Raw genomic sequence first — 27,766 nt, 5'->3', positions numbered from 1 at the left:
AACGAGTACTCGCTGACTCCAGCCACTCATATTTATTCTCTCCACTGTGATATCACCATCTGAAACTGTATGTTACTACTTAATATTACTTATTGAGCGGCTTTCCGCCCTCTGCCGCTCGGCTAAGTTAACACCATAGAGACAAGGATCTAACCAGTTTGGCAACCGAAGTACCCGCCCTACCCCGTGTCTAGCACCAGTTCCTGACGCAGAGCTAACGTGCCATGATCCACCTGTTGAAAGACAGTAGAGCAAAGAGCTGGAGCGGATGTGCATGGTGCGCCCAACCGGACAAGGAGGCCTTGGCAAAGCCCCCCTCCCCTCCCCGTGACTCGGGAGCCGCGTGGACAGAGCCCCCCTTGGACGACACGTACTGCCAGGATTGGTATGTATTGTTCAATGGAATTGTTCCAATCCCAGCCACTATGACGGGGTCCTCATGTTCTGCTTTCTGGGAAGTTTAAGCCCAAGCTGCCCAAGCCTCGAGGGTACGCTCGACGTTGTGCTCCCATTACCCAGGAACGCAGCCAGAGTCACGTCCCTCTGAGTTGTACCCTACGGACCATTTGCTGGCGAACTGGCTCTCGGCCATAACCATGCATTCCGCGCTCTCCCGCGGGCCGACTGCAGGGCTGCAAGGAGAACCCTACATTCAGGAGCAGCCCCAGTGAGGAGGGGCGGATTCCAAGTGGGGTGGCGGGGAGCATGAGGCTTTGGGGTGCAAAGACGTCCAAACACCCTCCAGGGAACCTTTTCCCATACAGACTTCTCCAAGAGAAGGAAGTATTTGGCTTCCATGGCAAACCAGTGCTTAGAGGTAAGGTGGAGTTGAGGTTGGAAGAGGGGACAGGTAGCAGGTTGGGCCTCAGGGCAGTAGTGAAAATTCCCACTCGGAGTGGAGAGATCTGGGATCCCAGACAAGAGAGCCGGGTCACATTCCCCTGGGAAGGGTCAAAAATCACTTACGAGAACAAACCAAACAGACGGTAAGAAGCAGGGCTGCAGGTGGGTGCTGCAGTGGGGTGCCCTGGCGGGGACCGGATGGGTGTAGGGCCTAGGGAAGCTGAACCCCACCTCCTAGAGACAACCTCAAAACTGCAAGTTGGGCAGAGCTGGGCGTGTGGAGTTAAGCAGACCACGAGGAGGACAAACATGACCTCATGCATTGGTGCAGGCTGAGATCAAAGATCCTTCTTTAACAGGCAGCTGATCCTGATTCCCAAAGGCCAGGGAAGGGGACAGCTTTATCCGGGTGGGTGGTGTTACCTGCATTTCTGCTATATAAGTGGTGCATGGAGTTAGGGCAATAGCGCTTGGAGTTAAGGCAGAGCTGAGGTTGGAGCAAGGAACAGGAATCAGCCTGAGCTTAATGAAAGAGGTGAAAATTCCCACTGCATGGCCGGGGACAGATTTCTGGGAACCTCTTCACATGAGGTCTGGTTCAGCAGGCATGACTACATGGACAGACCCACCTAAGGAAATCCCAAAGATTCAGCAAGTAACCCAGAGGGCAGGAACCTTATGCCAGAGCAATGAAGATTCTGGTAGGATCTCAGCATTCCTGAGAAGCTGGCCGGTTTTCTGGGAGGAAGGGTTCCCATGCACAGACACAAAACACAATGATCCCAAACACTGTCTTGCCAAAACCCCTTGGAACTTGTCCCAAATTCCTCCAGAGAGGTGCTCTAAGCAACAAGTCAAACGATGGCATTCTAGTGCCGGGGAAGGAAGTCATAATGTTCAAGGTTCTAACAAATTCATCGCAGCGGAAGTAGAGTCATTTCAGTTAAAGCAACACGGGTGGGGCTGATATGAGAAGAGCCCCCAAATGAAAGCACTGGAAGGCCTCTAACCACAAGGGGCATAGCACTTCTTGCAGAAACAGCAAACAGCACGCAGACGATAGCATGACTCATGGCTACAAGGAAGGAGTAGGGCAACCCCCCCAGGAGTTACCCAGAACCTCCTGGCTGCCAAGAAATTAATGGGACTCTCCAATATGCAGGATTCTAATAAATAATTCTAGCTGGAAACCTAGCTAGCCCTGGGCTGTCATCATCCCTATGCATATATCCCTTTGACTCTAGTCCCCCCCAACCAAATGTCACTAGGTAAGATGCCATCCAACGCCCCTCTAGGATTTCGTGAAACTGTGAACCAGACGTCCTTGCACAAACATGTTGACGCATCTGAGACAAAACACAGCAAAGACAGAGAACTTCAAGAGAGAGACTGGAAGGGCACAAAGGAGCGGTATGGCTTCTAGAACTCTTGACCCTGGACCTTAAGTACTAACCGCTATGAGAAATCTCTCTTGACGCCTATGCAGGGCTGATGAGTGTATTTAAAATTACTTTTAAAGAATTAATAGCTTTGGGGTACTTTTCCCTGTGAGTGAACAGTGTACTAATTTGCTCCGTGTTTTGGTGGTGTTCTTTTTTTAAGACAATTCAACAAGATTCTATCCAAAGCCCTCTAATTCTTCCACTTCAGTGGTCTGAATCCCACTAATAAACAATCAGGACTTCAGACTCCCTTAATGACGGAGAGAGATTCAAACGAAGACGTTTTGCCACTCTCTGCAAATTCCTGGAGGTGCTGCCTGTTGAACAGGCCAGCGAAATTACGAATTTATTCAGGACTGATTGCATTGAGTATGTAAGCATTTCTGAAGGATTAAAAAAGAGAGAGAGAGAGAGAGAGAGCCAGAGATGGTTGTAAGCTGACTGAATAGTGGGGACTGCAGGCTCCAAGCTCCCCGGTCTGGCATGGAGGGAGGCTGCGTGAGGAGGAGGGAACAGACTTACTGCATGGATGCGCAAGGACCCGGATCTCGTCCACCGCGATGTACCCCGGATGACCCTTCAGAGAGACGGATTCAAATATCACCTGTAACACACAGGGCGGGAGTCAGTTTCACAGAAGTGGTTGTAGGCATCACAGGAAGCTGCCCAGCCCCCAAACCCTCTGTGTTTCAGCTTCCCACCACAACCTCCCAGAGAGGTCTTCTATTAGCCTTGTACGCTACGCTGGCAATGGACTCGGATTTTCAAAACAAAGTTAAAAAAAAAAAAAAAAAAAAAAAAGCCACAATCTAATGCCCAGCAAAACAAGAGTCAGCCACATGGAACATTTTTAATGGATTTCAGAAATAACGCTTGAATGCAGAAAAACAACCCAAACATGGCCTGAAACCCCGATCTGCACCTTTTTCATTGTTGTTTCAAGTGTAGCACAGAGGAGAATTCCTTCCTAATACCCCAAATTTCTTATGACGTGTGACAGAGGAGCTTACCTTGGAAGCTACCATAAGCTGAGAAGGGTTTATTCTGATTTGATTCTACAACCCCCAGGAATATAGTCCGTCTGAATTTCTTTAATTTTAATTCTAATACAGTTAACATTCAGGGTTATAGTAGTTTCAGATGTACAACCTAGTGATTCAACACTTCCACACCACACGCAGTGCTCCTCACAGCAAGGTCACTCCTCGACCCCCGGCTCCTATTTGTCTCGTGTCCCCCACAACCCCCCTCTCTGCTCTGGTCCCATTCCCTCCTACCCCCAACAGTTTGTTCTCTGTAGTTAAGAGTCTATTTCTTGGTTTGTCTCTCTCTCCCATCTGAATTTCTTAATAACACCTCTTGAAGATAAGCCCCAGGCGCAAATGTTGGTATCCAGGAATCCAAAGGCAACAAGTCCTTTGAATTCTCCATTCTGACTCTCACCCAAGCAGTGTAATTCAGTATAGCTTTTAAAACTCAGTTAACCGCTTTCCTTGCCACCCACTGTCTAACTTTGCCTAGGAGATGTGACTACCTATATAGACACCTTGACCTCCCAAATCCCATGGTCTTTATCTCCCAACCAGCTTCAGCCACATCCACATCCTTATCCACTCCAGGAACCAGAAGTTTCAACCACGAGTATTCTGACCCAGCCTCCTGCCCCTCACTCTTTTTAAACCTGCTCCCGCTGCTCATGTCGTACCCTGGATCTCATGCTTCCCAGAGTCTATGTGATGGCCTAGACCTCCTGTATTCTCAGCAAGCCCAGGGTGGCCCCGCCATGTTGGCTAACCATTCCCATTGATCTCAAAGCCCCAATTCTTTCACCCCCTCGTTCCAACATTGACAAGTCTATTGCAAACCTGCCTTCTCTACTTCCATGCCTCACACAAATACTCCGCTTCAACATCACCCACCCAGTCCCAGCAGACACCCACAGCACGTCTTCAACAGGTAAAGGGACAGGAGATGGGCTGAGTTCTAACTTCTTGCCCATCAGTCAGAGGTTAGAGGACACCTCGGATTACCAAACACCAACCATTGCCTCCTCTCCTCAAGGCATGCCCATGCTCGACCCTTCCCACCTCTGCTGCATGTTCCAGCTTCTTGGTCCTTCCTGGTTCTGTCTCTTTACCTGTGTCTCTGAACTCTTTTATCCCTGATTTTGGCACCTGTAAATGCTGGGGCTTCTCTTATTCTTTAAAAGCTACCCTTGGGTGGCAGGTTCTGCTCTGGCACAGTCTAGCTGTGTTTCAATCACATGTGGTATTCTCAACGGTTTTATCTACACTCACTCTCAACACTCCCTTACTTCCCATTGCAAAACTCCCCACGCCAACCCCGGCCCCCACCACTATCATCTGGACTTTGTCCCCAACACTTCCCCCAGAACTGCTTTCATGGCAAATACCAATAACTTCATAGTTGCTAAATCCAACAGATAGTTTTCAATCCTTATCTTAAGAAGGAAGACAGTGTTGTGATTGGGCTGTGGATCAGAATGCCTGGGTTCTGGTCCTGGCTACACCACTCACTACCATGTGACTCTGGGCAAGTTATCTTCCTGCTCTGTGCCTCAGTTTCCTCATCTGTAATTACAGTGCCCACTTCCTTAAATAATTTTTCAGATTAGAGCTAATACCTATTTGGAACAACATATGGCACATGGTAGATCTTCAATGTTTGCTAATAATTATTATTAATACTTGACCATTTTCCTATAATTATCAATGCTTGTAGCTTCTCCCTTTCTGGATCACTCTTGTTTAGGCTCAAATGACACTTCACTCTCATGGCTTTTCTCACAGATCTGGGACTATACTGCCATAGGTTTCTTTGTAAGCACTTGTCCTCCTAAATTTAACCCTCAAATGTGAGGTTCCTCTATTCATGTTTTTACTGAGCACACTCTTCCTCCAATGACTGGCAATTCACTGGCAATCCCAAGTCCAGTACTACTCCATAATTTTCACTGAACAGTAGTCTCCCCCAACTAAGAGATCTGCATTTCATGCAGACATTATACACAGATGCCTCAAACACAATCTGTATGCAACAGATCTAAACAGCATCCCTATCAAGTTGTCTCCCCTACAGCCCCACTGTCCTTCCTAAATATGGGCCTCAGACCCTATGACCTGTCCAGTCACTGAAGATTGCAATTTGGGCATCTACTGGGGCTTCTCCTTCTGCCTTGCTTCTCATTTTCTTTTTGCTTCTTAGTATTTCTAAATCTGGCCATGTCTTTCCATTTTTGCTATTAAGTTGAACCATACGAAGCAACTATTTTGTAAGTCAAAGCCAGTTCAATTCCAGTCCAACAGCTCTGGTTCAAATCTCCATTGCTCTTCATCTCTAACCTTGTCAGCCTATACAATGGACCCTTCTCTCTCCTATCTTTCACTCCTCACTTCAAGCCTGTGGACAGAATGTAAGACAGATGATGAGACCAAGAGGAAAACCTTCAAATGGAAACATTTTGTGGCCCATGTGGTCACTCCAGGTTAATGGATTTAGAGGCCACTGTTCTCAGTGGGGCCCAGAACTCAAACAGCTATAATGAGAGAGCAGGGACCTGGTAGAGAGGGTGATGATGGTTGCCAAGAGGCAACATACTTGGGTGGTAAGATCTGTCATTAAGGCCACACATGGCTGCCTGAGGATTGTGTAAAATTACTTGGGAATGACAGTTACACCAAATATACAGCAACTGACTCTAGTATGACAACCACCCTGGAAGATGGGTTTACTAAGGTAAGAGGGTCCTTCAGAGACACAGAAACAAAAATGTGTAGGGAGTGGGGGAAAGTCAGCAGAAATAAAGGATAAATAAAGGATAAATGCTATAGCCTGCAAAGAAGTAAGTCAACCAAAGACATTACTATAAAAAAATTAAGTATCTACTTAACATTTTTAATAACTGAAAGAAAAACAAAAGCAAAGGCCATAGGGGAAAAAAATAAAATAGAACACAGAAAACACATTTAAAAACAAGAAAGCATTCAAACTGTGTAATAAAAAATGACAAAAGAAAAAACATTTCTGTTGTGACAATAAATATAAATGGGTTAAAATAGAGAAAAGGTCTCAGACTGTCTAAATAAACAAAATCTAATTGTACACTACAAGATAAAATGATCCAGTTAACTTAAAAGTAACAAGTTGAACAAATGCATAATGGAAAAATGCAAATAAACAGAAAACAGTTGTTGTAAAAATAATGTAAAAGTGTCAAAGTATAATTTAAACTGGAAAAAAAAACATTAAGTGAATTAAAATGTCATTCTTTAAATGCATAAGTTAATAGATTTAAAAAGAGAAAATGAAGAGGAATAAAAACAAAATTTGAAAACTTTAACTCATATCTTAGACTCGGGCCAAATAGAAAAAAAAGAATTAGAAGTATGTGCTTATATCTTATGGATATATGAATAATAAGATGACATAAATAATAATGAATATGAATAAAAATGCCTTTACTAAACACATATTATTTAATTCAAATGTCAGATTATAGGTTGAAGATTAACTTCAAAAAGTCTCTTAAAGAACAAACTGTATACGTTTGGGCCTATGTATTTTCTATGTTTTCTAAGGTGAAAATTTAATGACAAAAGCTTAAAAATAAATTTCTTAAAATTGAAATGTATTTCTTAAATATGTAATGCCTTCCATAATAACTATGATTTCAAAGTATGTTCTGTATGTTAACAGAAGTCTGAAACAAAATTTAAAGCCAAATGGCAAGTTGAGAACAGAATCTGTAACATCTAGATCGGCTAAAAGATAAATAACCTGTTTTGTGTCAAGAATTCTGAAGAATCAACAAAATAAATCCCCCAAAAGAAAAGCTGACAAGTGACTTCAACAGATAATTCACAAAACATAAAGTAGGAGTGGTAACAATCTATGAATGTATCTTTTAAATGATACCAGGAAGATTAAGGCAGATTTTCTTTGTACTCTTCTAGGTTTTCTAAATTTTCTGCGAAAGAATGAGCTACCTTACATTTGCAAAAAAAATTAATTGCTTTATGGTGCATTACATTTTTGTATCTCTCTTCATGCTGTATTATCCCTATGTCATATACCATGGCACAATTAATTCCATTATAGCACCTATCAGACTATCACACCATATTGTAATTGCTTGTTCCCAAATCATTTCACTCCCTAAACTCTAAACTCACTGGGAACAGAAAGAGTGTCTTCATTCATCCCTTCATTCATCATTTATAGAGACCCTCCTCTGTACCCCGAACTGGGACACATGTTAGGGCTATAAAAGTGAATGAGACAATTAAAGGTCCTAACTCTGATGAACTTCACATTCTAGCAAATGGAAATGGAGATTAAATAAATATATAATATTAAACTCATTTTGTAATTGGTGTTATGAAAGAAATAAATAGAATGTTGTGATTAACTAAGGGGAACAGGATCTACTCAGAGTGGTCAGGAGAGAACTCTAGGAGCTGATACTTAAGATGAGACCAGAAGGACGAAAGTGACCTGTTAAGAAAAGTGTCGGGGTAAGGGCTAAGGCCATGAGGCAGGAAAGAGTTGGGGATGATCTGGGAGACCAGGAATGAGACTGATGTGGTGGGATACAGTGAGTAAGCTAGAGAGGCGCAAGGTGAAGCTGAGCGTTAGCTGGGGGGGGGGGGGGGGTCAGACGAAGTGGAGTCTTACAAGGCATGGCAGGGAGCCTGAATTTTCCTCTAAGTCACCAAAAGTTCTGAAGCTGGGATGTGACATAATCCAATCTGCATTCTACAAAGATCCTCCTGGCTGTGCTGCGGAAAGTGTAGTCATCCAATTGAAAGAATAAGGATGACCCTAATGAAGGTGGTGGTCAGCACAGACGTTAATGGCTGGAGAGGTATTTTGGAGGTAGAGATGAAATAATTGCTGTTGGAGCACGAGGGGAGAAGTGAAGGAAAGAGAAGACTCAGTGATGACTCTTCAACTTGGGGCTTGAGCCTCTAGGTGGAGTCCGGTGTCATTTACTGACATGGGAAGATGACACAATGAATGTGTGTGATGGGCACAGAGGCAGGACAACATCAGGTTTTCTTTTTGGCCATGCTAAGCTTGAGATGCCAAGTAAACCTCTTAATGGATATGTTGAGTGGGACCCTGGCTTTCTGCTTCTGGAGCTCACAGGTGATTTAGGACCAGAATTACAAATACAGTAGCTTTAGCATCTAAATGTCATTCTGAGCTGAAGAACTGGATGAGGTCACCATGGAAGGCAGAGTAGGTAGTTCAGAGAAGAGAGCTAGGGCCCAAGGTCAAGTGCTAAAAGCACAACAGAGGATTCTGGGTGGGATGGTAGAGACTGAAGCATGATTTTAGGTAGAGAGAAATGAATCAAGGAAATAGGATAGCACGCAGGGGGTGAGGGGATCAATGAAACAAGCTTCTAGAAGGAGTGAACTGGGGTTAGGACTGCAGTGAGGGATTGGTATTGATCAGAAAGGACACTTCATCAACTGAGGCTGAACGATAATAAAAATAATAAAAGCTGAAATATAACCACAATAATAAAGGTTGGCCAGATTTACCATTTATTTCATGGTCTTAATCCAGTCTCTCAAAAGTCCTAAAACATGGGGCCAGCTGTGTTACCAAAGCTCAAAAGCAGAGCCAGAGGTAGACTGAGAGCTGAGGGCCGGGGCTCCCAGCTCATAGTGCACAGCCATACCCATTACTGGGCTTCAGTGGAAAGCAGTCCAATTCTCATTTAACCAAAACACTTGGTCAAGCAGAATTCTATTTTTTTTTTTCCAGTTAATCAAAGGACAACTTAAACTCTGCTAACATTCGGACTGTTTCTCGCAATCATGACCCAGTGTCTAACCCATATCGTAATTATTAACAAGGTTTCCATTAATGGACGCAAGGCTGGTCATGGGAGGATGGGTAAGAGGAAAACACATTTGTTCACTGTTCTCTCTCCCTTCCTCTGCAGAAATAACAATTCTAGAATGAGATATAGAATCTTCCACTTATCAGAATTCCTCTTGAGTGTGTGTGTGTGTGTGTGTGTGTGTGTGTGAAGCCTCGGGGTCGGTTAGACTTGGGTTTCTCAAACATGGGAGAAACATACGCCATAAGAAACAAGGGAAAGAATTGTAAAGGGTTTGCAATATACATGGTAAGATATTGATAAATGTTACTATTATTGTTGTTCTTAGTCTGGGTAGAGGGATGGACAGTAAGAGGAGCAATCCCAGGGAACGATGCTAGGTCTGGGGAAAGGAAGAAGCTAATGGACCACCCAACATAACCATCCAATCTAGTCTCCACCTCAAGCTTCCACTGAAATTCCTACACTCAACGGAGTCTTTGATAGGAGCCCCCACGGTCAGAAACTGGCCCAGGCTAGACTTTGGGTCTACATGGGGTTACATGGAAATAAAGAGCCACATGTACTTGCAGGAACCAAGGGAGATGGGAACGGTGATGGGGAGTAAGTACAGAGGCACAGAGAAAAAGACCATGGCAGCCCACGAATTCCTTGATGAACTCTCCAGACTCCTAAGATCCTAGAACTAGGGTCCACGGGACATTTCTACCACAGGGCTGGCTGGGGATACAGCTGAGAATGCAGTACTTCCCGGGACAGAACTGGAACAAGTCCTCCCCTTCACTGCCAGATCACTCACAGCAAAATGCTCACAAAGCACGCAGGAGCCAAGAGGGCCTTGTCTTGGGTTTGCCACTCCAGAACTAGATTTTTTTTTTTTTTTTTTAAATAAAAATCATGCAAGCTGCCATGAGATAGAGCCCTCAATGCCTGGGGAGTGAGGCATCCACAACAGAGACACAAGAGTGGATGTATGAGAAATAGGGCCACAAGGGAAAGGAAAGGAAGAAGGCCTGCCTGGACTCACCTGCTGAGGCGGGTCCCCCCAACACCGAACTCTCTCGATGAGGCTGGCACCAAGGCGGGTAGAGAATTGTAGAGGCTACTTGAGTGCTGGTTACAGGCAGGGAGGGCAGAAGTAGCCCTTGCCAACACCCAGGGATACTGCAGGTCAGTATAAGGAGGTAAGGGCCCTGACAGGATGGGGATGGGACAGAAGGCCTAGGCAGGGAAAGCTACCAGCTCTGCAGGACATTCTTCAACCCGAAGGCCACCACATGGACCTAGGATCAGCTACAAGTGCCCAGCCTGTAGAACCTTAGAGACCTCCTAATGCTTGCATGGAGGGGCACAAACCTCTCCTCAGGCATGAGCATGAATGAAGTCAGGAATTATTTTTTCCCAAGAGAGGCTCAGAGATGAGTCACCCTCAACCTCTCCAAAAAGCAGCTTGTATGCATGTCAGGGGAAGGAGCGGATAGGTCAGGACACGGTTTAGAGGAGTGGGTACTCTTTCCTCACCTTCTATAGTCCTTGAGCAGAGAATCTGTACAGCCAAAGTCTGAAGGGTTGCAAACGTCTTCTCCAAAGAGAGAAAAATGTTGGCTCGCCAGCACCCCTCTTAGGAAGAGGACTACGTATTTCCATGGAGAGGGGTTGCTCAGGGTGAAATCAAGAGCGCCTCTCCCCTACCCTAGCCCCAGGAGGCCGGAATACAATGAGGAGAGCTCGCTGCTCAGCAGAGAGGGGAGGTGAAAGAGAGGAGATGGGGGGATGTGAAGGGTGGGAAAGTGGCCCCCTTTGTGAGATGCACCCCCCCAAATTACACGGGAAGTCACTAAGCCACCAGAGTGCTGGAAGCTAGTGCCCCAGCCCTGAGAAAAGCACGGGACTTCAAGCCTAGTGGAACCCAAGCCCGGCAGGCCCTAGATTTCATGGGTCTACATAGAAATTACAAGCACTAAATAAAGGGCAACTTCACCCAGGCAGGTGCTGGAACACGGAGTAAACAGGTGGCCGCAAACCAGTGAAAACTCCTCTTGTTTTTTCCTAAATCTTGGGACAGAACAGTTCAGAATCATTAAAAACATAAAACAGACTTAATATCACCTGCAAGAGGGCCCAGATCTAAAGCAGAGCTTAAGCGGTTTTAATAAGGCCCTGCTCTTCCGGGAGGAGGCAGGTGTGGGGGTATACGGTCAGGGGCCATTCATCCCCGGCCCTGCTGAGACCCTGGTGCCACAGAAACCCTAATAGGAGAGATGAAATTTCCCTGTTCGTTACGGAACTAAAAGTCAATTTTGGAACTATGAAATATGACTTTAATAAATGAATACATAAGCCATCAGGATCTGCGTCCCAGCACGGCTGAAAACTGAAACTGTGTTTAGTCCACAGAATCATACATACAGGACCAGAGCTCGGGGGCTGATGAATTTTCGAAACCGCTCTGCAAGCGTCTTTGACGCTCCTGACAGTCCCTTCTTCTGTCCCCCTGATGTATGCGGGGGTAGTGACTCCTGGAGTGTGCAGGTGCCCCTGTGTGTGCCCCTCTGGGTGTGTGGCCACAGACTAGGCACTAGTGGCTGTGTGTGTGTGTGTGTGTGTGTGTGACACGGAGAGAGAGAAGTTTCTGTCCTAAACTGTTACTTTTAGTACATTAGTGGCTTTCTCCCCACCAGCTCAGAGCAGAGGATACAATGGAATGGAATGATGTTGGAAGGGCCCAACAAGTTAGGAATCCGAAAATTCTCCCCGATGAGGCTGCTCATCACCGGGAATGATACAGAACTTACAGAGGACAGCTCAATCACCGTGGGGATTTCTTCACACAAGACATCCTTCTCCCTTCCTCTATCTCCTGTTCCTCCCTCTGTTCCTCCCCCCTCTCTTCCAACAGTCGCTGAGGCCCGCCACCAGCCTGACACATTGGTTAATACATCTGCTATCTCCTTCAGTCTGCAGAACTCTTCACCATACCTATTTCCTTCTCCATTTTACAAATGTGGGAACTGATTCAGAATGATGACAGGACACATCCAACATTACACGGCTAGTGAGTGGAAGATTCTTATAATGTGCTTTTTTTCCCCCCAAAAGCAGAAAACTGAGCTTGGTGCCAGAGGACCTAGGGAGGATTATGGGAACGTCCAGTCTACCGAGGGCATGCCCTATTCTAGAACACAAGACATGTTGCTCTCCAACACAAGGAGTTACTACGCAGGTCAATGAAAGGCAATAAGGTTACCACAGATCTGGGACAAAGGGGATGCCCAAGAGATGTCCTCTTTCCCCTCTGTATCCCTTCAAAGACCAGGGCCAACACTGACACTGTCCCTGTCCTGGATCACTTTTCCTGCTCATTACATGGGTACCTGTGTCCCTATCCTATAATCCTTTTGCCTCAGGCCCTAGATAGGGGTTTTCTAACTGGAGCCCTATGGCTTCACTGGGGGTATCCATGGACTTACAGACACACTTACTTTATTTATACTCAGTTATATGGAGGGGAAGTCTTGGGCTTGGGCATCCGGGTTCTGGTCTCAGCTTTCACAATGATTTGCTGTGTGCTCTTGGACTTCAGTACCCGTCTCTAGATGTCAGTTTTACTACTTACTTCAAGGTGCAGTAAACTATGGCCTGGAGGTCAAATCTGGCCCACCTCTTGTTTTTATACATACAGTTTTATTGGAACACAGCTGCATGCTTCCACTCGTTTATATATTATCTGTGGCTGCCTGCACAGTCCCCCTGTTGAACACAGTCCACAGACGCTAAACTGAAGGATGTCTCAGAAGTTCCCACCACTAACCTTGCCAGCCTCCGGTCCACTTTCTTGCCACAAAGCTCAGACAGACTCTAGGGAAATATCCCCCAAATGCACGTCTGACTATGTCACCTCCTGACTTAAACCCTTTCAACAGTAGGCATGGCAATAACTGCAAAATAGGCAAAAAGGATTTATTGGGATGATGAGAATGTTCTAAAACTGGCCGATGGCGCTGATTGCACGACTTTGTAGATTTACTAAAAATCACCGGATTGCACACTTACATGGGTAAATTCTCTGAAACGTACATAAATACATAAAGCGGTTTTTAAAAAAGAAAAGCTTTCAAGAGTCCCAGGCCAAGTGGGCCCGCAGCTGGGCTTCCCTGGGCGCCCTCCGGGGACTGACTACAGCTTGTGCCGCGTGTGTCTCCGTCCACACGGAGAGAAGGCGGCCAAGTGGGAGACGTGTTTAGAAGCCAGGGCAAGGAGGTGGCATTGCTGAGACATTTTTACTACAGTTATGAAAGTGCTGGTCCACAAGGAGTTGAATGGAAAACACTGGTCTTTCCCAACAGTTTGAGGAGCACTGCTCTCGGGGAGGGCTCACACTTCCTCTCCGTGGCCTGGCATTCAAAGCCAGCCACAACCTACTCACCTCAGCAAGCTTGGGCACCTGCGTACCTCCTTTGTGTCTCAGCCTTAAATAAGCGGGAGCTTCCAAACTCTGCAAAAACTCTCTCCCTTGCTCCTCCAGCCCCTGGCATGCACCAGCCCTGACAAATCACATGCCTTTTCCCTCCTTGCTCAATAATCACTTACTCATCCTTCAAGACTTAGCCTAGCTGCCACCTCTGCCTGGAAGCCTTCCTAATTGCCTTCCCCCAAATACCCTCTTCCTCTGGGAGGGAGTGGTGATCTTTTGACTAGTTATCCCAACTCTCATTTTTCATCCATAAAACAGGAATAACAATAGTACTTCACCCATCAGGCTGTTGTAAGCAATTAGTTTGTAAAAGGCGTCAATGCCTCTGTTCCCCCAGCATCCTGTGGAGCCCGCTGTGTCCCACTGTACAGTAACTGGGTGTTTATTGAGGGTCTCCTCTTCCTGAGCAGGATCTCCAGGGAAGCAAGGGCCATGCTGGACCATCTCTGCGCCCACAGGCCTGGCCAGGAGAGGCTCAGTAAACACAAGATGCATGGTGAGTAAGTAAATGAAGTCCTTTCTTGACTAACAAACTCTAGGTAGGGCAAGAGGTCTATAGATTTAGGATCACTTTTTTTTAAAAAAAATCAAACCAAAGAACACCATACCTGGTAGAAATGTGGCCAGAAGGTGCTGATGGCAAGCTCTGCCTTCACCCAGCCCTCGGTGACGACCCCAGACACGTTCCAGACAGGGTTCCCCTGCGGCCCGCCGTTCACCTTCACATAGACATTCAAGGCTCCCGGGCTGGACCTGTCGCGGCTGGAGAAGTAGTAATGGAAATCGATACAGTGGGTGTCATTCTCCTTCAGGGTCGGCAGGAGAAGGTGGGCCTTCTGGCCAGAGGCCCTCCCAGAGCTGTTCACCATCATGAAGGAGCCTGGAGAGCCACAAAGGGGATGGAAAATAGAGACAAAGAAAGAAAGAAAATCCTTCTGATAATCAGTCATATCCATCAACGTGGGGGCCGGAAATCAAGTCACTCTACGAGGGCCCAGCTGATCCTGAGGAAGCCACATCCCAGTTACAGAAGAAGAAAGAGGGGGAATTCTAAAACCTGCTCAACAGGCAGTTTAAAAATTAAGAGATCAGGGTGCCTGGGTGGCTTAGTCAGTTAAGCATTCAACTCTTGATTTCAGCTCAGGTCATAATCTCAGGTTCCTAGGGTTGAGCCCACATCTGGCTGCCTGCTTGGCACAGAGTTGGCTTGGGATTCTCTCTCTTCCTCTGCCCTTCTCCCACTCGTGGTTTTTTGTTTTTCTTTCTCTCTCCAAAATTAAAAAAAAAAAAAATCTTTAAAAAAAATTAAAATTAAGGGACAGCAACATGTACTAGTATTTCTACAAAGTAGACAGTCTATAAACATTTACAGAAGAAGCATTCTATCCAGCAGGTCCTAAAGGAAACATAGAACAAAACTCCAGGAGTACAGCTAACTGCAGCCTCTAAGGGTAAAATGTGACATATAAGCTCACGCGGGCTTGGGTTGTCTCAGAAGCAGATCCTCTGTAATGAGGTATCATTCCAACACATTCCACAAGGACTCTTGCACTCAGGCTGAGGAGTAATTCCAAACTATCCATTAATACCGCATTCAGCACAGGGCATGAGTTTATGTATCATAGGAGGACATATAAAAAGTAGAATATATTCAAGTAAGCAAGGAAGACTCTGGCGAAATGTGAGAACCAGCTGGAAGATGGTCGGCCTGGAATGGACGGTAAGTAACACTTACTAAGCACTTAAGGAGTACCAGTGTGACGCTAGGTGTCTTTTTAATATACTATTTTCAGTTTAATCTTCAGAATGACCCTGGGAGGTAGAGGATTTTCATTTTCTTTAAAGACTGAATGGCTTGCCCTGGGCCACTCAGCCAGGAAGGGATGGAGGAACCCCAGATTCTCTTCAACTCAGCGTTTATACTATCACTCTACGGCAAACATGACTACCGTTTTTCAAGCATTAAGTAGGTTGCCTGCCCACAGAAAGGAAGCAAGCGTCGTTGGAGTTGCTTTGACAGATTCGATGGCTGTTTCTAGTTCTTCAACCTTCCCCGGTCCATGGCCTGGGCCTCCCAGAAGAGGCAGAGGGCGTGTCTCCATCTCTTGACGTTGGACTGCACTTGCTTTGGTCAACAGGACGTTAACAGGATGAACCGAGAGGCATGACAGATGTACCCCCAGCTGGGCTTGCCCTCTGGCTCTCCCACCACCTTTGATGAGGAGAACGTGCCCTGGCGAGCTGCCCCTTTCAGCTGGGGATCAAGGGGAGACGTGCATGGTGGAGAAGGGAGCTCAGCCAGTGCTGAAGGACCAGGCCATCCCCACCACAGAGCCTGGAGCACAGCCACGCGGTCAACACGCCCAACTCCAACGTTCCAGTCCACCATCCATGCTCAGACCCACGAGTAGGAGAATAAAAGCTCACTGCTGTTTGCCATGGAGGCAGACCACGGAAAGAAACCACAGGAGACCTATTTCCATTCAAAGGGCCTTCTAACAATGGCCTGGAGACACAGTGAGTTAGTTCCCTGCCGTGACAGGTGGCTCAGCAGAACCTGAACGATGGAAGAGACATCTAAGGAAATTCCACAGTCAACTGTGAGGGCCGAACTCTGTGACTTAGAGCCCTACGATGCTAGGAAACAAATTGCATCATAAAACACAGTAGATAAACTCAGGGGATCCGGGGATGAATATTACCACCTAGAATAACACTGTTGCTTTGAAATCTTATTTTAACCACTAAAATCTTCCATTCGGAAGGAAACCTTAAGACTGCTTATCCTCAGTCGAGATGAACCACTTCAGAAAGTAGCCTCATTTATTCACCCTAATACCTGGAAGACTAAAGCAGCCAGCTAAGAAGAGCTGGGCAATCTGCTGCTCGCTGGGGTTCTAGAAGGTACCAGGCATCCACAGCCCATCCTCCCTGGGTTCTGAACGAATTTAAGGACAGACACGGGAGGGGGGTGCCTGGGTGGCTCAGTCAGTCATGCATCCGGCTTTTGATTTTGGTTCAGGTCGTGATCTCTCAGTTATGGGATCGAGCCCTGAGTCAGGCTCCATGCTCAGTATGGAACCTGCTTCAGAGTCTCTCTCCCAGTGCCCCCCACCCCGCCACCCTCTTTGTCTGTCTCTCTCTCAAAAAACATAAATAAATAATAAATAAAAACCTTAAAAAATATAGATACATGAGAGAGAGAGAGAGTTCAAAACTCTCTATTTCATTATTCACAAAACTGGATTAGAGAAAGTATCTTGGATTTGAGGCCAAATTAGGCTTCCCACCTTTTCTTCTCTGCACCCGCACACTCAGCATCAAAATGGTCATGGGCTCCCTCCTTCTGACTCCATCCAGATCCCCAGGGCCAGAGCTATCCTCCAGGGATGGCCACGGAGGACCCCTGAGGAGGCCCATCCCCAAAATGAGCCCACAAGAAGCAAGGGGACTAAGAGAAACAGGGACCTAGGTTCTCAGACGTTCGCCACCCCACCTATCAGAAAACTTTCCACCACCTAGGCTAAGAGCCACCGAAAGCAGCTCCCCCTCCACGTTTCCAAGAGAATCAAGTCTCCTTGTTGATGGCCTGGCAGAAACACGCGGTGAGTGGAGAGATGCCCCTTGTCAGATGTAGTATCTTAGCTACCATAACCTCCCCCATGAGGCAGCGAGGAAGGAACCACTGCACGGGGGAAAGAGTACAGAAAGAAGACTGAGCTAGCATCCATGCCTGTATCTGCTGCTTTATATTCCACAGGGTTCCAGGTTCCCCGGGAAGACATGAGAAATGTGACTGTCCGAGCCGCAGAGGTGTGGCACAGCTATGGGAAGAGAAGGCAGCCGGAGAAGCGAGCTGTGCCGGGCTCTCTCCACTCACACTCCCATGGCGCCCCATGGACATGTCAGCTCCTGTCCTCCCGGCAGTCCACACCGGGCTGCCGAGACTCCGCAGCACAGTCGGGAGGGTTTCCCTCCCACCAGCTCAGGCTCCTACTTCTTTTCATCCCAGCTCCAGTTTTGAGGCAAGCTCCCAGGGGAGGCAGAGCCACATAACCTAGAGCCACACACAGATGTTTAGGGCTGCTCTCTGTCTTGCTGCCCCAGTGTTGGCCGAGGATGCTCCATCTCTCTGGAGACAAAGCTGGTGAGAGACAGTGCTTGGCCATCCATCTACCCTCCATTTGGAGAAATTGCAGGTTGATGAATAGACGGGTCCTCTTTGCTGTTCAGGACACATCGCTGATTACGTTCCGTGGCCGCCTCTTAGAGGTTGGTGGGGCCATGCCACTGGATTCTAGCCAAGGGGGCCTGAGTAGGAAAGTGTGCCACTTCTAGGCTTGGTTCACAAAAGCTACCTCCCTCTCCTCACCCCTACCCCCATTCCTCCACCTTCCGTTATCTTGTCTCTCAAAGGATCGTCTTTGAACTGGCAGCATCAGTATCACCTGGGAGTTGGGAAGAAATGCAGCATCTCAGGGCCCACTCCAGGTCTACTAAATCCAAATGTTCTTTTTTTTCAAGATCCCCAGGGATTTGTATGCGCACTAAGGTGTGAGAATCACTGTGCCATTGTCTTTCTCATGCACCAGCAAGCTGAAAGCCTAGGATTCCAAGAGAAATGGAACACAATCAAAGGAGCCTGGTTCCCTGAATGACCATGACCATGAGGACAGGCCACTCGCCCATTAGGAATGCTCATTTTGGCTTTAAGTAAACCAGGAATAAACTGTTACTGGGTTATTAAGACCCTGAAATTGTGACGCTGATTTCCGCAGCTAGCATTATTGTTCTGGCACCCCCACAGAGCCCTTGCTTCCTGCTAGTCCCTTTACTTAAGGGGATAAGATGAAAAATGATAGTTACTAAGCAAAGCCGCAAGACGCTCCAAGGAGGGACATTGCTAAGAGCAGTGTCCTAGTGTAAAGAGAAGCAGAAAGAAAGAAGAAAAGGAAAACCACGCACTCTGAGCATGAACTCTTGAAAAAGCAAGAAATATCTTAGATCTTCATTAAGATCACCTGTCTTCGGTGGCCAGCATTAGGTGGGGTCAAGGTCATAATACTACTATGACCACCACCACCACCCTGGCCCTTCATGTCTATCTGGGTGACTTGATACGCATGTCACAGCCTTTAGACTAGACAGAAAGGTATGTGCTTTGGGGCACAGCTCAGAGAGAATAGGCAAGATCATTGGAAACATTTAAAAAAAAAAAAAAAGGACACAAAATGATGACTGCCCAGCCCACCGCTCCCATGCACCTACCCACAAAGGAGGGTAGGGTGCAGGCCAGAAAGGTACAGCAGGGCGGAGTCCTGCTCAGGAATGTCTTGGTGAAACCAGAGGAATGAGCAGCCCGGCTCTGGAGTCCCAGTGACACAAGGTGACAGGGTGAAAAGTCAGCATCAGCAGGTGGCACCCCCAGCGGGAGGGCCGGGGTACTGCAGCCCTGGGGAGAGGACTTAACAGCAGCCCTGCTGATGCTCTCCAAGAAGCAGCTTGTGGGAGTGGGCTTCCCAACGAGTCCAGAAAGGGCTCCTTCCCGACATGAAACATCCAATGCAACTGATCTCATCACTCAGGACAAGGGAGAGCCTTCTGAGAGCAGACAGAGGCCCAAAAGTCAAGCAGGTAAAAGCTTAGGGGATACAAGATTTAGGTAATGGTTTGGTGACCTGTGACTGCTATAACTAATTACCATAAGTGCAGAGGCTTAACAGAACTTTTGAAATTTATTCTTACATGGTTCTGGAGGTCAGAAGCCTAAAATTAAGGTGTTGGTAGAGCTGTTTTTATTCTAGAGGCTTCAGAAGATGGTCGATTTCCTTGTCCAGCTTTAGAGGCTGCCAAACATGCCCTGGCTCCTAGCCCCTTCCTCCTTCTCGAAAGGACCTCACTCCAACCTCAAGCTCCACTGTCAACTCTCTTGTCTCTGACTTTAGTCTTCCTGCCTCCCTCTCAGAAGGACTCATACACACTGGGTCCACCAGGAGAATCCACAATGATCTCCCTGTTGCAATATCCTTAACTGAATCACTTCTGCAAATCCCTCTTCCCCATAAGGTAATATGCAGAGGTTCCAGGGACAAGGACATGGTCATCTTTGGAGGACTGTTACTCGGTCATCAGACACTCATATTAACATAAACACATATGGATTCCCAAGCCAGTGGACCAGAGGCACAAGGCCCAATCAAAGCGGCTGGTGGAAGCTGTCGACTACAGGTAGCCTGGGAGAATTTGAGCGCTCGCCCATGAGTGTAGAAGATTCCTTGCACCATGAGATCTGCTCATCACCAAAGCCTTGGAAGTGGGCATGAATGAAAATGAAAGGCGGGGTCCTATCATTTGGCTCTCAATTTGGAGGGAAAAAAATGAGAAAGTTTTAGGGTTCCAAGTAGGGGAGGTCCACCCTTCAGCAGTAGAAACTCCTCAGGGCTGCTGGCCACTGTGAACATCACAGTCACACGCTGCTCCCCACATGTGACGTCTGCATGGTTACCCCCACCCCAGGTTAATCAGACTGATGACCCAGAGAAAGTGTCCTGGTGGTCTGGTCACCCAGTATGTGAACTACCTCCTTGCATTTGGGAACTCCCCTACTTTGAAGTAGGACCTCCCTTCCCCCACAGAAACAGAAGAGGCCAGATGCCCTCTTTCCCAGCCCGCTCTGTGGGTAAGACTTCGGGCACACGTTCTGGGTTCCACAAAGCAGGAGCACCTGACTCCCATTTCTAAACTAGAAGCCTGTGAGTCACTGACCCAGGGTTCAGGGGCCCAGCCCGAGAGAGCCCACTATGGAGAGGGCAGCAGCAGAGACAGGGCCTCAAATCACAGCAGACGAAACAGGATCTGGCCTCATGCATCCGAAAGGACAGCTTTGGAGTAGAGCAAAGACGGGATGACATCACAGAGAGAAGGGTGATGAACTTGACCGGGGTGTGGTGGTGGGGTCAGGGCATCTCCTAGGCACAGGTGACATGGAGCCAGGGTATGAAGAACACATAGACAGCAGAAGTCTCCAGCCAGCGAGCGCAGAATGAGGAGCCCCAGTGGTGGGATCTGGCCAGCTTGCCACCCTGTTCGTGTCCCGGCACAAACTCCAGCTCCCAGCAATCTTTCGCATGTGTTGCCGCATGTGTTGCTCCGAGTCCCCCAGGCACGTGCTCCCTGGCGGCTGAATTAACAATGTCAAGCCTGCAGTCCTCGAGGCACTTCCAGCCTAGAGCCCCCGAGGGCACTCATTTTCAGCTGTGGTTTCTCAGGGACTGGGAGGGTCCTTGCCAGCATCTATCTGCTGAGATACACCCTCGGGGACACGCAACAGACCTGCTCTGGCCCCAAAGTCAGTAAGGTTCAAGAGTCAGTTCCTTCTGCCAACTTACAAGGTCTGTTTTCCCCTCCCCCATCATGGGGCAGGCTCAGCTCATGCAGGGCCACTGCCCCTTGAACTCCACTAGGCATTGCCCTCTGAGACAAACTTTCTCCCCCGCTGTGGCCTTGTAGTCACCCCTTACAACAGGTCCCTGTCCTGTCTGCAGGACACAACTGAGTGTATACTAGGATATCCTAACGGCACATGGTCCAGTTTGCCTCTCTCCCAGCACCCCTTCCCCAGGAATATCCTCAGTTGGTTAGTGTACATCACTGGATGTGAAGAGATCCTAGAAGGTTTACAGCTTAAATCCCCACAGTAGGGTCTAGGTGAGCCTCTCCTCTTTCCCCATCGGGATTCCTTTCCTGGATGTGCGTCTGATGGTAATCTGAGATAGCATTTCAAAGAGAGGGAACAGCATGTGCAAAGGCCCAGACACTGAAAGCCAGAACATTCAGCCACGCAAGCATAGTGTCTTTGGGGAGAGTGGGATCTATACTCCCCACTGCCCCAACATGCACCTTGTAGAGGTCTGGCCACATCCTCCGTAAAGGAAGGAAGCCAGATTTCTGAGTGGAGCCCAGGCCTGCCGTTTGGAGATGGTTAAAGCGTGAGATCCCTCATCTACCAGTAGCTCGGTGGGACCCTCTTTGATCAACAGGTTGGCTTAATTAATATCATCCCGGGGCTGTCAGTTTCCTGGAGATCAAAAATAAGCCAGTCATTGCGCCAAGATCAGTCAGAAACAAGAAAGAGGAAGACTGTAAATATATTCTTTTCCCATCTCCTTTTCTTCCCCCCAAAATCCACTGACGTGATAAGGAACATAAAACAGCGTTAGTATCCTCATAGTTATTATACATAGCACCGAAAATTGTGGAATTAAACCAGGAAGTACTCTCTGGCTAGCCATAAATTTTGCATTCTTTCCCTCCGTGCATAATAACGCCTTGATACGCGCCCCGTTATTGATGCGTCTGCAACACAGACCCCCTTTTTGGAGGGGAAACGCTTCTCTGTGGCAGATGGCGGCTATTGTGTTTACACATGAGCACCTCAGGATTGCCTTTCCTCACGTCGGCAGTAAAAAGAAAGCCCTAATTGAGTTTTTAATGGCTTTGCACATTGTTCATTAAGATTACATGAGTGTGCTCAGGCAACTGGCAGCTGAGGGCCTGGAGCTCCAAGAGCTCAGAGCCATCCCTGCAGACAGGTGGCCCCGCCAGCTCCCAGCGCCAGCACCGACGCACAGGGAGCGGATGGCGGCAGGGACCCCGGCACCGCCCCAAGCCAAGGCAGCTGGGATGGCACGGAGCGAGGGCTGGCACCACAGCCGGGAGTGCTGGCGGCTTTCAGTGCCGCTGCTGTGGTTTCTCAGCTGTGCAACTTGGAGCAAGCAAGTCAGTAAAACTCACTGGGCCTCAGTGTTCTCATCTAGAAAAATGGGACAATGAAAGTTCCACATCAAACTTTTAATTTTGTGACTGTTTTCAGTGACTCTTAAGTGAAAAAACTGGACTTGACTCAGTCCAGGTTAATAAGAAACGGCCAGTAGCAGAGGTCCATGGGCCCAGTGCCCTTGATGTTGAACATTACTCATGTTTATTGAGAACGCAGAATAGGCCAGGCACTGATGTATGTATCTCTGGGCACCCCGGTGAGGCGGCACCATGCTATCCCTGTTTTAAAGCCAGGAACATGGAGGACGAGGGGGTTTTGCCTGCATAGTGGTCGTCCAGCCTCCCAACGATGTCCACGTTCTGGCCTCCAGAACCAGTGAAAAATGAAACCTTAACATGGCAAAGGGGCATCAGAGTTCAGGTTGCCAACCAGAGGACCCCAGGATGGGGGTGGATTACTCCAGACAAGAGAGACAGAAGAGGCAAGATCAGGGAGGGACTGGAAGAGACTCTGCCACTGGCATTGAAGATGAAGGGAGAGCCATGAGCCGAGAAATCCAGGAGGGCCTCCAAGAACTTTCCAGAAAAGGCAAGAAAACAGATTGTTACCCTAAGGCCTCTGGGAATGAACACCAACCCACAGACACCTTGATTTTTGCCCAGGGCAAACCATTCAGGATCTCTGCCCTCCTGAACTATACAATAAAAAAATCTGTGTTACTTTTAGCCCCTGAAGTTGTCAAGATTTGTTATAGCAACAACAGGAAACTAATACACAGCACACTTCCGTGCTTCTGGGTTTCTGCTCAGGTAATGCTAATTCCTGAAATACCCCCAGCCCAGCCCAGCCAGGGTCTTTCATTAAACTACTTAAATGCCACTCACTGTCACTGGCTTTCGCTAAGGCCCAGAGATTACATATTCCCACGCTGCTGATCCTATCTATTCTGGACAAAGTTATGTTTAGCAGTCCAGAATGTTGACGTTCAGCTCTCTGGTCACAATATAAAGAGGAGGGGGCACCAAAAGTACCCCAAAACACAAGGCACTATAAAGTAAGAAAATGAACATAGAAAAGACGCACACTTCCACTAACGGTATCAGGAAAATTAACCATCACTAAAAGCCACTCATAAACACAACAGTTTAAAATAGCCAGAATAACAAATATTACCATTCAACATTATCCATAGTATCAGTGAAAGCACTCTAATTATCATGTATCAAAAAAAAAAAAAAGAAAGAAATTTCCTTCTTTTCTAGTACACCAGAAAATGGGGAGGAGGGATTAATTATGGCTTAATGGATATATAATATCTATTTAAAACAAGGAAAATACCTCCTGAAGTTTCAAAGGAACTGAGCATTGTGAACATTTTGTCAGAGTCAATTTGTGTGAACAAGTCATAACCATTCCTGTAATCATTCATTCAGACCAATAAGTTGGGGTTTAAACATTTCATATGCAAATGTGTTAAAGGCACATTTCCAAGAAACACTATCTGATAACCCACGTAGGTATGGATGAGGTCGTTTAAAAACGGAATTAACCCCAGGCAATTTGGTTTGAAGGTGCTATTGGAAGGGGGTCTCTCCCGGAGACCAGGCCCCTGGGCTGCCTGCGCTCCTTCCCCATTCCTGAGAAAATGATGACAGCAGAGGGGAAGAGGGAGGGAGAAAGAGTAGCAAGGGAGGAAGAGGAGGCAGAAGGAAGGAAAGAAAAGAGAAAGCAGAGGAGCACACAGCGGGGAAGAGGCAGGGCAGGGGAGGGGGCGGTACCGAAGGAGAAACACAGATGAGGAGAAGGACACTGAGCAGGGAGAGAGGGAGGAGATGGCGACAAAGCAGAATACAGTGGAAGCCCTGGGCCACCCCTTGGTTACTTCTCATCCCCTCCACTCCCCGAACAAAAACAAAAGTCCTCCACCCAACGTTCCTCTTCTAGAACTTACTATGATGCTGTGATGAGAAAGGCCCCCGCACAACCCTATAGGACACCCCAGGACCTGGGCTACCCTCTTCACATCTCCACGGCTCGCCTCCCCCAGCATCCCAGCGTAGCTCAACATCCCGGCAGGAAAAATCAGTGTTATCACCGGGAAGACGACGCAACCCAACGCATGACCCAAGTGAGAACTCTGCAACACGCAGCATGGACGGCAGGGGAGACATATGGCTTGTTCTAGTGGCTCTTTGAGGTGGGAAATATCACAACTCTTCAGGCAAGGTCAAGACAGAATTGAAGGGCAGATGCCACTCTCCCTTCGGACTCCCACCCTGTCCTGTGAACCTGTTTCAGAAACACAGTGCCTCTGGGAGCCTGGGAGCCAAGAATTCTTGCTCCGTTTCTTCACCTGCATCAGACGTGTGCAGCTAGCAAAGCCTGTAGTTCCCAAGTTGTATGGTCACAGAACTAGTCAGTGGCGGGCAAACAGTCAGGACTGGCTTGGATTTTCTATCGAGGCTCCTTCGGGGCGGTGGGGGTGAAAAGAAAAGACCCTTTACCTTGGGTCCTGCTTCTGGAGAAACCCAGTGATTTTTATGTCCCCCCAAGAGCTCCTATTCCATCCATATCATGCCCACTAATTAATAACAGCAACACACACACACTCTCACATGTTACCTGTGTGCATTCAATTCGAATACCAGCCCTCTGCCTAGCTGCTGTTCTCATCTTCCTCATACAAATGAAGAAACTGGGGCACAGAGAGATTAGGTAACTAGCCCAAAGCCACACAGCCAGTAGCAGAGCCAAGATGCAAACGCAGGAAATCCTGCTCGTCCTTTAGCTCTGGGCTCCTGCATGTGAGGGGGGCGGTGCGGGGGCTGGGCTCGGAGGCAAGGAGGGATCTCCAGCTCCCCGGGGTTAGCTGCCAGTACCACAGGGAGCAGAGGGCAGGCAGGAAGAGGGGCAAGGTGTGGGAGGAAAGAACAAGAAGGAAATCAGTTGTCAGGCTGCTGCCATATTAAGAGTAAAGAGAACAACAGGGCTGCCTGTAACATTGTCAGACCCCAAATCGTTCCTGACAGTCATTGGGCTGAGTCCTTTGCTTCTGCAGCTCTAAATCTCTTAAATTGAAATGACATGGAACTAAAATATATATATATATATATTTTTTAAATCTCCAAACTCTTCACACATCCATTGGCATGATAATATTTTGATTAGTTACATTTATGCTCCAATTACACTCACAGAATGTTCAACTGTGTCTTATATATAGCATGTTTGCCATGCTCCATGGAAAATACGGGATTATTACCCTCGTATATTTGCAATGGGAAAAGACACAAATGGAAGTGGAGGGGAGAGGAAAAAAAAAAAAAAAGGCAAAGCGAAGCGGAGAGATGACTAAGCCTGTTAAAATAGTGCTGTCTTGCCTTCACGTTACTAAATTGGGTCACTGCTATTATTTCCCAAGCTTTAAAATACCAGGGCTCGGAGAAGCATGCGGGACTCAAGCCTGCCTTCTCCTCACCTGACACCTCCACCTCCCCTCCTAACGACGGGGTCTGACGCGGACAGCAACCTGATCACGCACCTGCTGAGAGGCGAGATCAACAGATCTGCCTTTTTTCTGGAGAGAGTGTCCATCTCTTTCTCAAGGAGGTCCTTAACCCTGTCCGTCATAAATAAATCTCTAAATAAAGGTTCCGAGCCCCTCTGAGCCCTGCAAAAGGCCTACCCTGGTGGTGCCAGGATAGACCTCTCATCGGGAACGCAGGCTAAAAGATGCCACCACGTTCTTTTGCTCTCCACTGGCTGACCACCTCGTGCTCGCCTGGGTCAGGGTATTACACTCTCTGATGCCACCATCAGGTGGGCCTCTCTGCCCCCACAGAGACATGCTACAGATGGTCTGTAGCCCAACCCTACAGCACCCTCCCCTCCAATCCTCTCCCACTGGGGTCTTCTTTTCCATGCGTTCTCCCTGCCACTGCCTCCCTAAGTCAGCTCGCTCGTACCTCTCTATGCCTCTGTTTCCCCCATCTGGATCCAAGCATGAAGACCATCCCCTCCACACATTTTCTCCCAAAGTCCACTGGAACCAAGCTGTCTATAAACCGAAGGAAATCGGTTCTAACCTCAGATGTTACTTACACATGCATGATGTGCTGGACCTTTTCCAGAGAAACAGTCATCAGCACAATAGTCCTTGCCCCGGTGCCGGTTACAGACAAGTGAGCAGCCATGAGGAGGATGTGGGGGCTCTGGGATGCGGGCGTGGACATGGAGAGAGATCTAACCCAGACTTGATTTGGGGAGCGGTATAAAAAGAAAAACAACAACTTCCTAGAACACAGTGTAGAGTTCAGACTCTACACTGAGGCCTTCCTAATTCGGGAGCCAGGCAGGTAGAGAAGGAGTGGCAAAAAAGTTCCCTGCAGTTGAAACGGCCCATTTCAAAGCCAAGAAGACTAAGACCATCTGTAACCCGTAGAGATCCGAGAACAAAATGTGGCTACAGAGCACATACCTTACAGACCACCTCTTGAGTCCCCCACCCTTGTTTTATAGACAAAGAACTTGATCTCCAGAGAGGTTCACAATGACATGCCCAAAGCCACACAGCCAACAGGTGGTAGCGCCAAGACTCAGAGATTGGTGCATCTGACTCCAAGGTCAGGGCTATTTCCTTCTGAAACAGTGTTTCTCACATTGCAGCACCCATCAGAAATCACCCAGAAAGCTTCCTGAAGGATCACTGGATTCCACCCCCAGTAGTCTGGGGCGGAGCCAAGAATTTGCACTTTTAACAGGTTTCTGAGAGAAACTGAGGCAGCTGATCCGTGGGCCACACTTGGAGAACCATTGGTCTAACTGGGTCTCTACTGGCCAGCCCTCGGGGGGCCAAGGTCTGTAAACTGGGGCCAGCTGACAAGCAGTGCCGCCCCACTCTCCCTCTGGGGCTATGGAGCAGGCAGTGATGCTAATCTGCTGGAAGGGGTTCCCTCCGACCCTGGGCCACACGCTGCTCCCCAATCTCAAGAGTAGGAGGGCTCCAGCCACTGACCATCAACCATGAGGCTCTCCGCTGCCGCCCCACCTCAGCAAGGCCTCTCCTCTGAAACCCCCCTTCAATCACTGCCAATTACCACGAATATCATTAGCCACTTACTGACTCCCCCAAATGTACTAGGGTCTGCATAGAAAATAGCACAATAATTATTCCTCCTCTTCCGCCACCCTCTAAGGAGATACAAGAACTTGACAGCTGTTAACCAATTAATCCTGACAGCATTTTTTTTAATGTAAAGGTATTTCTTTCACCTACGACAGGAAAAGTGATTTCCTTTTCTGAGGTGAGAGTGAGGGCCAAGAAAGGCCAAGTCACATGGCAATATCACTACGGT

At 47.8% G+C, this 27,766-nt stretch overlaps 1 protein-coding gene across 13 annotated transcripts in view; it reads right to left on the bottom strand.

Annotated features, from left to right (window-relative positions):
• The window catches only part of PTPRT (protein tyrosine phosphatase receptor type T), a 1,064,037-nt gene that overhangs the window by 704,480 nt on the left and 331,791 nt on the right, over window positions 1-27,766 (bottom strand). For all 13 annotated transcript variants that reach the window (XM_032350627.1, XM_032350634.1, XM_032350629.1 and 10 more), the window contains exons 3-4: window positions 14,242-14,513; window positions 2,808-2,889 (exon numbers count right to left, since the gene is read on the bottom strand). In XM_032350627.1, coding sequence (XP_032206518.1) covers window positions 2,808-2,889; window positions 14,242-14,513 — 354 coding nt within the window. The remainder of the gene's footprint in view (window positions 1-2,807; window positions 2,890-14,241; window positions 14,514-27,766) is intronic.

Source organism: Mustela erminea, chromosome 7 (assembly GCF_009829155.1).
Source record: "Mustela erminea isolate mMusErm1 chromosome 7, mMusErm1.Pri, whole genome shotgun sequence".
Lineage (NCBI taxonomy): Eukaryota > Metazoa > Chordata > Mammalia > Carnivora > Mustelidae > Mustela > Mustela erminea.
Note: the sequence above shows the minus strand (reverse complement) of the source record. Positions and strands in the feature narration are given on the sequence as shown.